Source organism: Trachemys scripta, chromosome 12 (assembly GCF_013100865.1).
Source record: "Trachemys scripta elegans isolate TJP31775 chromosome 12, CAS_Tse_1.0, whole genome shotgun sequence".
In the NCBI taxonomy this organism is placed as follows: Eukaryota; Metazoa; Chordata; order Testudines; family Emydidae; genus Trachemys; species Trachemys scripta.
The window spans coordinates 2,613,857-2,624,856 of NC_048309.1; the positions used below are offsets into that span (position 1 = coordinate 2,613,857).

The window sequence follows — 11,000 nt, forward strand, 5'->3', positions numbered from 1 at the left end:
ACCCCCCTGCCCCCAACCACGGGCACATCCGTGCAAAAACTCATCCCTGACCACAGCAGCCCCCGTCTCTCTTTGCCTGCGGGACTGAGCAGAGCCAACCCCCTCCCAGCCCAGGCCCTCACACCCGCGCTTGGGAGAAGTGCTCTCCCGTGCTCTCTGCTGGAGTGGAGCGAGGCGGGGCAGGGGGGTGGCTGGCTTGCCCCGATTGTGCAGCAGGATCGACAGCCGGGACTGTTCCCAAAGGGACCCTCTTCTTCCCCAAGATACGCCTTCTCTAGAGCCCTGCTCTGACTGTGAAATTCACCATGGCTGGGCCAATGTGCTCAGATCACGTGCTAGACCATGGTGCAGGCCTTCCCCGTGGCTGGGGCAGGCTTGTCCTGGCACGGACTTTGCTCACCATAGCTAGTGGCAGTGAGACGCTCGTGTGAGCGCCCGTGTGTCGGGCTGCGGCAGAAGGGGCTGGTTGGCTCTGCTGGCACGCTGGCTAGCTGTGGAGGTGGCAGGCTCACGTGGAGGGTGGCGCGTTTGCAGGGCAGGCGTGTGCCAGCTCACAAGGACATTCTGGGGAAGATGACACAGACGTGACAGCCTAGCTGTCCTGCACACCCGTCCCGGCTGGGGGGGGCCAGGGAGGGTGGCTCATGCTGTAGCGGAGTGAGGAGCTCAGACGCCCCGAGAAGCAGACAGTAGCTGTAGCCAGTGCTAGGGCTTTTGGGGCAAGGCCCAGTGATTTCCACAAGGCAGGAAAGTCTCCTGCAATAGGCAGGTGCCTTGGGAACATCCCCGTTTTCCTTTCAGCCCCAGCACATTCCCGGGGTGGGCGGTTTGTCATGATTAAGGCTGCGTGTCTGTCACGGATTCAGTGACTTTCCATGACCTCTGTAACTTCTGCAGAGGCTGGTGCGACTGGCTCTGGGGCTGTCCGAGCAACTCAGGCAGCCCCATGGCCAGCCGCACCAGCCACTGCTGGGGCAGTTTAGTTGTGGGAGGGGGCTCAGGCCTGGGGTAGGAGGTTGGGGTGCGGGATGGCGCTTACCTTGGGGGGGCCTCCCCTGAAGCGGCCAGCATGTCCCTGCAGCTCCTAGGCGGAGGGGCCAGGGGGCTCTGCGTGCTGCCCCCGCCCACAGGCGCCACCCCCGCAGCTTCCATTGGCTGTGGTTCCCGGTCAGTGGGAGCTGTGAAGCTGGATTCGTGGCGGGAGCAGCGCATGGAGCCCCCCTGGCCTTCCCTCCCCCTAGGAGCTGCAGAGGCACACGGAGCCAGGTAAGAAGCCTGCCAGTCCTGCCAACCCTCCCCACCCAGCACCAGCAGGGGTCCCGGGCTGCACGCTGCCACCCATCCCCCACCCTCAGCACCCCCTTACCGCCCCCTCAGAGCACCCACAGCCCCCCGGCCCAAGTTTTAGGGGTAGATAGTACAAGTCATGGACAGGTCATGGGCCGTGAATTTTTTACTGCCTGTGACCTGTCCATGACTTTTACTAAAAAGACCCATGACTAAAACATAGCCTTAGTCATGATAAATATTACAAACAACAAACATTGTGCACATACCTAACAGCTTCATCCAAGGCTCTCATAGCCCCTTATTTGACCGAGGCAATTGTATTATCCCCATTTTCCAGGTGGAGAAACTGAGGCAGAGACAGGCTAAGTGGCTCACTCATGGTCACCTCCGGAGTCAGTGGCAGAGCTGGGAAAGAAGCAGGTGTCCTGATCCCCACTCCACTGTTTAAGCTGTAGAGCAGCACCTTATTTGTGGGCACAGGGCCGCCTCCCCGGCTGCACTGTCACAAGTCCCCCAGCCCCAGGTCCGAGACCCACAACAAGCTAGCGCTCCTCTGTTCCCAGGAATTAGCCCCCATGTGCCTACAGCGCCTGGGGAACCGTGCAGCAGAACACGTCACTGGCAGACCCTTTTTGTCAGAGGACTGGGCCCCTTTCCTCTGGTCTCCGCGTGGAGCAGAGCAGGGAATTCTGGAATCACTCACTAGCCTCTCTCAGGTGGGGGAGGGGGAGCCAACTTCTCATTATACCCCAGTCACGCTCCCAGATCCATAAAAAGCTGCAATTACAGCCGGGAGCCTGTGCTGAAGGCTCTCCACTGGAGGATGGGGGCTCTGCAGCTGATGGGTTAAGAACTCGCTGGCAGCCAGAGTCCTCCCCACAGCCCAGCGTGCACCTGGACTTGTGCACAGCGTTTGCACCACGGTGACATACACTCGGGGGGGGATGGTGCCAAAGGAGGCTGCAACGGGGCAGCCATGCTGCCTGCACAAAGCCTGCCTTTGCAAGCCGACCAGCATTGCCATATGCAAATTGGAATGGTCATAAATATGTATCAGACACCCTCCCACCTGAGCGCTCAGGCTGAGGTGCAATCACAGAATACAAGCAGTGACTGATAAAAAATCCCTAACGCAACCCCCCAGCGGTCCCGCCAGCGCCTCCACCCACAACATTAGCCAATACAGGCCAGATTTGCAAAGGATTCCACAAGGCAATTGTGCATTGATGATGTGCGTGTAATTGTGAGCATATTATGCACGTGCAAATCTGGTCACTTCCCTTGGAAATGAAGGGAACTGTCCAAGTGCAGGAGCACGTTTCCAATCTGCAAGTGTAACAGCCCTCATTGAGTGTGCAATCTGGGTGCACAATTGCACACACATTTGCATGCTAACCTGTATGTTCAACTTGCTTGAAAATGTGGTGCTAAGGCTTCTTCAAAGCCCAGGAGGGAACAGGGCCCAAACCGAGCCTCTAGCAGGAGCTCGGTCCTATGCTTGGAGCCACCACTGTGAACGCACGCTCACACACGGAGTGGATGGGTCACCAAACAGTGCTTTAAGGAAGGCTTCAGAGCCCAAGGAGGGCAATCAACGAGCCAGGGAGCCTTCAGACAGGTGGGCCCTGCCCCTGCTGCTCCACGTAAAGCTTTGCCCATGAACAAAGCATGTTGCTGATACGTCAGGTGCTCTGTTGCACAAAGTGCCAAGCAGGCGGGATATGTTCCTAAATGCTCAATTGGCCAAACATGCTGCCCCATTCACATGCACTGCAAACACCGGGGCTGCCACCCTAACATCCAGGGAGCTACACTAATCGAGCTGCAATCAAATAGTCCCGTTGCACCCAGAGTTTACCCAATTTGCACGTGTAACCGAGAGGCAGTGGATACAAAGGCAACGTTTTTTACTAAAAGCAATGGGCCAAATTCATCCGTGGCCTGACTGCACTGAAGCTGTGGTGTTACGCTGTGCATGGATTTGGCCAAATGGTCGCACGTATGATTTTTCAGGCACACTTGTTGAACCTACATTTGAAGACGTGGCTGTTGGTCCACTGTGGTCCCACGTCTCACCCCTTGCGACCCTCACTCTCTGTGGGCTGGGTTGCCAGAGCGTTACACAGTGGGGCCAACACTCGTGATTTTATTGCATGTCTAGTGACAGCGGGTGTTTTCCTGAAAGACACAGCTCCTGGAGTCAGGTGATTACTTGAGACTCTCAGCTGTCATTATTTTTTAAAAAGTCCGTTTCTACTCTTTTGCGGTTGCAGAGGAAAGCCTGAGCACACAAACCCCAGAACCTTGGAGGCAAAGCCAAAGAACCTAACGCTAAGTCAATTTGAAAGCTCGTGATTGTTAAGCCAGTCTCGTGACCCTGAGGCCTGACGCATGATTTTGGAATAGCTGGGGCTGGCAATGCTGGTTACACCCATTTTATGCCCCTAAAACTCCAGAGGCCTAAATCCTCAATATGGACTGAGCTCGTTTCTCAACACGATGCCTAAAAACAAGACGTTCTTAGGGCTCCTACTGGTAAAGGCCAAACCTTGGGGCTGGGCTGGGCTGGGCATGGGCAGCGCCTGCAAATGACATCCAACATCTACACGCGGTGCCTGGGTCCGTCCCTGGGCGAAGGAGGGTGGCCAGGGGCTGCAAGTGGCTTCCAGCCAGGTCTGATGACCACTACTACCGATGCAAACCTGGTCCACACCAGGGTTGGGCCAGGACTGCCCAAACTCTGGATCGGAGAGTTCAGATCCGGATCTTGACTCTGCAGCGTCGGCCTCTTTGTAAATAACAAGCCTGCAGTGGAGACTCAAGAACAGGAGACAACTGGATTCTGTCCATGCAGTTACCTCAGCCTCTAGCTTCCTGGGCTGGGCTGTGGGAGTGCAACAGTGAAACCGAGCCATACTGGGGCAGCTGACTCCTCCAGAGGGGATCAAACAGACACCAAGGAGATGACTCCTTAGCGCAGGGAATGAAAATGCATGGTGGGCTAGAAGCAAGAGCATCGTGTATGGTGGTTACAACACTCGATCGGGAGTCAGGTGTTCTGGATTCCAGTCTTCACCAATGTTCCCTCGGATTTTTCCCATCCATGTGCGGAATGAATTTTGTTATGTGCACCAATATGGAGGTGATGTGTGGCGCGGGTGGAGCTGAGGGGTTTGGAGTGCGGGAGGGGGCTCAGGGCTGGGGCAGCGGGTTGGGGTGTGGCGGGGGGAGGTGAGGGCTCCGGCTGGGGGTGCAGCCAGGGATGAGGGGTTCAGGGTGTAGGAGGGGGCTCAGGGCTGGGGCAGAGGGTTGGGGTGCAGGGGGGTGAAGGCTCCAGCTGGGAATGTGGGCTCAGGGGTGGGGCCAGGGATGATGGGTTTGGGGTGCAGGCTGCCCCGGGGCCATGGTGGGGAGAGAGGACTTCCCCAGCCCTCTCTCCTCGCCAGGGCCACCCAGAGGATTCAGGGGGCCTGGGGCAAAGCAATTTTGGGGCCCCCTTCCATAAAAAAAGTTGCAATATTATAGAATACTATATTCTCATGGGGGCCCCTGTGGGGCTCGGGGCCTGGGGCAAATTGCCCCACTTGCCTCCGCCCCCCGGGCAGCCCTGCTCCTTGCAGCAGCACCTGGGCTGGGGGGAGAGGTGCCTCTCCCCGGCCTCAGCAGCTCCAGGGCTGGGGGAGAGCATCTCTCCCTGCCACGGCAGGTCTGGGGCTGGATCCTTGGGAGAGGTGCCTCTCCCCAGCTGCAGCAGCTCTGGGGCTGGGGGAGAGCGTCTCTCCCTGCCGCAACCCTTGATAGGCTGCTACGCGGCCTTAGGTCCTCACTCTGCCAGAGACTCACAGTGTGACCTTGGGCAAGTCATTGCCCTGTTCCGCGCCTCAGTTTCCCCATCTGTAAAATGACGACAGGCCAAGTTCAGCTGTGGTGTAACTCACTGGCTGCAGTGACATTACCCCAGTGTGCATGTGTCCCAGTAAGACCTCCCCCAGAGGGTGGGGTGGGCCTGCCTGTGGCATGGTTTGTCAAGTGCTCCGAGACCTTCAGCACACGGGAAGCAGTGAGCGCTATGAGCGCGTGTTGGGGTTGAGCGCCCGCTGCTTTAATTGTGCTGAGGGCTGCCCCGCTCACACCAGGAGAGTCACAAGAGACCAGGATGACATCGCTCTCCCAGGCCCTCTGAAACCCCACTCTTTTCACCTCGCTCCCCGCCACTGCCCTCCTCTTCCGGGCCGTCCGCCCCCGCCCCAGGCCCCAGAATGGGTCAGTGCTTTGCCAGCAGAACCCAACTTGCGGTGGCATGGTTTGGTTTGACCTCCCTCCTTTGCCCGGTGTCCTCGCTGCCTGGGGCAGAGGGTAGGCTCTTCAGGGCAGGGACTGGGCGGGTTTCTGATCTCAGGAAAGAGCCACGCCATGTTAGGAGGAGGAGGCGGCGAGTCGCAAGGAGGGGACGCCAGCGATGACAAGGGCAATTCACTTGCTTTCTTCTCTCACCTGTTCCCTTCCCCCAAAGCAGGGTCCTGGCGCACAGCGCTGTATAAACAGAGGCTTGGGCATTGCCCGCCAAGCTGCACCATGAATTTGGGGCTCCGTGTCCCCCAGGCCTGCGGCCATGTCAGCCCAGGGCTGGTTCAGATCCCAGGTAAGTGATGTGGGGAGCAGGGGGTGGGATCAGGAGAAAGTTTGACATTCTCTCTAGCAACCCCTTCCTCGGGGAAAGCCTATTGGGGGATGCAAATCCTTCATTCCTGCCCTGCACCCAATGACGCGCCTGCCTGGGCGGAGCCTCCCATTGACAGAATAAGCACCTGGGTGTTTACACTAGAGGCGTCTGATGGTGCAGCCCCCAGACTGCACACGAGGGGCGGAGAGCGTCTGGGGGAGCCAGCGCTGGCTGACAGCTCGGCAGAGCTGCAAGAGAAGGCACCAGAGAGAGAGAGAGACGGGGAGGGCGTGCAGACAGCATGCAGTGCGAGGCACTGGCTCCAGCTGGCGAGCAAGGCAGGCGCTAGGGTGCAGCGAGACAAGGAGCAGGCACCGGGAGGCAACTGGCTGGGAAAGAATAGGAAGAAAGAGCCGGCATTCTTTTGACCAATTTATTTTGTATCGATCCCCTTCCCCCTGCCCTGGGGGGCTCGTGTGCTGCTGGGCCCCCTGCATCGCTCCGGTGCAGTGCCGAGCCGGTGTGTAGCACCAGGAGAGACCGGCTTGGCGTTAATCTCACAGTCCATTGATTCAGGAGCCAGCCTGCTTCCTGGCCGGCCGGCCGGCGGAGTGAAACATCTCAGGGAGGCAGGGCAGTTTTTTGTAAAGGTGCCAAGCCACTTCCATCAATTTCCTCGCCTGCTGCTTTGAGGGACCGAGTTAAAAGGGGGCGGACGGGCTGAAGAACCTTCCCCAGCCCTCAGCAAGCAGAAGATTCTTCCTCCTCCTCTTCTTCCGGACAATGAAAATAACCCTGGCTGGCGTTTAGCATCTGGGAGCAATTCTTCAGCAGCAGCAGCAGCAGCATGGGCCAGCAGAGGACCATGAGGAGCCGTGCGATCGAGTCCAAGAGGGAGGTGTGTCCCCAGCTAGCCACCAAAGACTCCCTGCTCCTGAAGGAAGCCGGCACCAAGGGCGAGCCTGCCTGGTGCAAGACGCCGAGTGGCCACATCAAACGGCCCATGAATGCCTTCATGGTGTGGTCGCAGAACGAGAGGCGGAAGATCATGGACCAGTGGCCGGACATGCACAATGCCGAGATCTCCAAGCGCCTGGGCAGGAGGTGGCAGCTTCTGCAGGACTCGGAGAAGATCCCCTTCGTCAAGGAGGCGGAGCGCTTGCGGCTTAAGCACATGGCTGACTACCCAGACTATAAATACCGGCCCAGGAAAAAGGGCAAAATAGGGGCCAGCAAGTCCCGGCCGAGGCTCCCCGTGAAGATAAAACCATCCGTCCTCAGCCGGGTCACCTCCAGCAGAAGGCAGCCTTCCAAGCATGGCTCCAGCTGCCAGATGGGAGAGTCCGCACTCAAGATGGAAGAGGACCTCCTAGAGGTGCGGCTGTCGGAGACGCCCTTTGAGGACTGCCCGAAGGCGCCCGGCAAGGAGTTCTGGCACATGGTCCCTGCCGCGCGGGCAGCTGGGGAGAAAAGGAGCAAGACAGATGACTCCGTTGAGTCCTGCCAGCCGAAGGACCCAGAACCCACCGCGCAGCCCTTCCCGGAGCAGGTGAGCTCCCCAGAGAGCGGGTCCCCCTCCCCGATGTCAACCGCATCCCCGCCTTCCTCCTTCTCCTCCTCTGACGAAGAGCTGGAGGAAGAGCTCTTGGGTGTCCTGCCCGGGAAAGCCCAGCCGAGTGCAGCCTGCGGACCCCTGGACTGGTCAGTCTTCGACAAAGACCTCGACCTTTTCCCCTTGGGAGTCACCTCTCACTTTGAGTTCCCGGACTATTGCACTCCGGAGGTGACGGAGATGATTGCTGGGGACTGGCTGATGTCCAGCATCTCGGACTTGGTCTTTACGTACTGAGTCCCGCGTTCGGCAGGTAACTCTTTTCCACAATCAGGTCGTATCAAAAAACAGGAAGAAAAACCAGCTGTTTACATGCAGGAATCAGGTATTTTGCCTTGAACACATTCAAAGGCAGACACTCCCGATCACCCCATCCCCCGCTGCACACACCCACTTCTCCCAGCGCTAGTACGGTCGCCCTGCTCCGGTCCAGAGCCACGGGGGCTGCAGCTCGGTGGCTGGGCTGGGCCATCACCTTTCATTCCCGAAGCCTGGGGGAGGACGGGGCTTGACACGGCCTTTATTTTGCCATGAAATGTGACTGTCTAATCAGGTTTTCATTGTGAACCTCTCTTCTCCCGTCTCCCCTTCCCCCACCCCTGCTTCCAGCTGCTGCACAGCTCTGCCGCCATCCATCCCTCCACTGCTGAGAGACACTCCCCCCACTCCATCTCGCTTCGACCCCAGATTTTTCCCTCCTGCCCTCTCTTGCTAGCAGAGGCCACCCACCCCCCCCCAATGAATTTTCATGCCCCTTTCCTCCTTCCCCGCTCCTTTGCATGTCTGGGAATCACCGGTTTCCTTGCTTTTATTTCAGTGCATTGTCAAACCTGCCTTCGTTTTTCTCCTCTTCCTTCGAACAGCCCTTGGGAAGAGAGCCCAGCCGGGTCCGCCCATCCCCGGGTTTATAGGGATGTCAGGGAGCACATACAGCTCACGCTCTCCCACCCTTCCGATACCCAGTTTTATTGGGGCTCCGGCGGGACAAGCCTCCGTCCCTGCCTAGTTGCAACGGCGCGCGCACGCTCCCCGCAACTCACTTTGGGAAAGAGCGAAGTTGCACGCACGTGATTTGCACGTGGATCCGAGAGGCTGTTGTTCCTCTCGTGCAGGCAACTGCGCCGTGCGGGGAGCCCATTCCGCGGAAGGACCCTGCTCCCTGTTAATACGGGACGTGAGCCAAAGGCAGGGAAAGCGGGCACATGTTGCTTCCTTCTGCGCCGCACCCCGAGTTGAGCACCGAGTGGCTGAGCCCTGAGCCCCGGCATTGCTGGCGATTCGCCCACACCAGCCCGGCGCTGCTCAAGATTCAGGCTCAAGCTCCTGTCTGGTCTTGGCCAGCGGTGCCGGTCTCGCCCATGCCCCGTTCTGATGACTTGCCCAGGGTGAGGCGGCTTTGCGGGCAGTGTGCCGATCCAGGGCTTGCTGGGGAGGGGAAGCCACAGGGAAATCTGCCCTAAGCGACCACCCAAAAGGGACCAACAACAACAACAGAGCCAGATGCCTGGCTGAGCCGGGGCTGTAACTGAAGGTCGAATAAAACTGTCCTGCATGCTGCATGGGGATGCTTCACAATTCACAGTGCCTGCCTCCTTTTGTGGAGCTGGGCCTTAGGGCAGCTTTCCCTGCAGACTAGTGACCTGGGGCTTCCTGGCAGGGAATGCCCTGGCTGAAGGGCTCTTTGGCTCGGTTTTTCCTTGCCTTTGCTAATGTCTCCTTCCTGCAGTAAAACCGCCTCCTCCTGCTGCTGCCTGGAAACATATGGCTGCAATGGCAGGCTCGGATTTAAAGGCACGGTACAATGCTGCAGAAGGAAGGAACCTTTCTGCCCAGGTATGAATGTGCTTTGTTCGGTGGCCCTAGAAAGGGCACGTGCTGCTCCCTGGCCACAACCTGAGATTGGGGGGTGATGCTGCAGGAAGTGGGTCCCCAAGCAAGATGAAATCCCAGTTGGCTGGAAAGGGTGAGGGGGCGGGGCAGGTCTGAGATCGCGCTGTCCTGTTGGTGACTTGGGACGGGACTTAGCCCTGAAGACACCCCACAGCTATCCGCCTTCGGCTCGCCAGGGTCTCCTCTGCCCTGGATCCCACCCCAAAGTGAGGCAGCCCCTGGGCCATCTCTCAGGAAGGGGAGCACCCTGAACACAGCCGTGCTGGGGTGCCATATTGCTGCAGAATTCGGGGCAGGGCTTGTCCCCTTGTTTCTCAGCGGCTCTGCCTCACTTGTCCTGGGCTGTTTCTCAGGTGGCCGCTTGACTCTAGGTCAGAATTCCCCAGTGCCCACAGCTGGGCGGATTTCCATTCAGACTCGGCCGAAGCTCAGAGTCCGGAGTCGCTCGGGTATGAATGGGATCTCCTTCCCTAGGAAACTGTCTAGCCGTATGAAACAACATGAGTCCAAAAGTCCAGGCTCTTAATGCCGGCATGATCTTCAGAGATGCCTAGCACCTACCACCTCCGCTGGGAGCTATGGGTGAGTGGTGCCTCTGAAAATCAGGTCCTGTGCAGGGCCACATGTAGATCACTGTTGGCTTTTGAGTCAACCCGCGATCCCAACCCGTGATCTAAGTGGCTTTAGTTTAAATGGCCCAGATGTTAGACTTTAAACGGGGACAAGTGGGCGTGTTCAGGAAGTCCTTTCCCAAGGACATTCCAAGCCCCTATTCCCCAGCTGATCAGCTGAGCTCTCGGGATACGTTTGAGAAATATTATAGATATGTGTGTGTGTAGATATGGATTCAAATTTATAAACTAGGTTTAAAGAGCACTGAGACCATAATGAAGCAAGGGATCCTTACTGAGCAGAACAAATATTTCCCATATCAGCCTCACCTTTCATTCTCCCGCACCGAGGCATGCAAGCCGTTAAAATACAATGCCGTGAACAGACCGTAGCAAACCAAATAAACCCATGGAAAGCCACACGAATTACAGATGCTGCCCGAGATCCCCTGCTCAAGGCAGCCCATTCACCTGCAGTGGTATGAGGCGGGGACACTACAGCCCATCTGCGTCACTCATGCAGAGCTCTTCCCCCGCAGCTTCCTTCCCCCCCAGGCAGAGGCCAGACAGGCCCATTGTAATGAAAACCCCACCCCCCTTCCCTTCCCAGCAGGGCACCTGGCAGGTCAATGATCCCCAAGGGTTTTATACCCACACAGAGGAGGGCCTGCCTTTAAAGGACTTGGGGGGACTGGCTCTACCATCACTTCTGATCCTCAGGAATCCAGCCGCTGAAGTGCCCTCCGCACATGCTGGCTGCAGGAGGGTCTGTCCCCTCCAGCGCTTTCCTGGACACCCAGAATCCTTTAGGATCTAGGGGCCTTCTTGGAATTTGTCTCTTTTCTTGCACTGCATCCAAGCAAGGCATGAGACACCCTTGGTGGTGACTCAGCTCTGCCCAGCAGTGGCAGTCCCCGGGCGCGCCCTGCTGCCT

At 58.1% G+C, this 11,000-nt stretch overlaps 1 protein-coding gene across 1 annotated transcript; it reads left to right on the forward strand.

The window, feature by feature from the left end:
• Positions 1–6,163: 6,163 nt before the first annotated feature.
• SOX12 (SRY-box transcription factor 12) lies at positions 6,164–8,648 on the forward strand. Its single transcript, XM_034787972.1, has one exon. The coding sequence runs from the start codon at positions 6,801–6,803 to the stop codon at positions 7,800–7,802; it is 1,002 nt and encodes a 333-aa protein (XP_034643863.1). The 5' UTR covers positions 6,164–6,800; the 3' UTR covers positions 7,803–8,648.
• Positions 8,649–11,000: the final 2,352 nt, after the last annotated feature.

What these genes read in the sequence shown, in the direction of transcription:
- SOX12 (XM_034787972.1), top strand. Translation starts at nt 6,801, where the DNA reads ATGGGCCAGCAGAGGACCATGAGGAGCCGTGCGATCGAGTCCAAGAGG.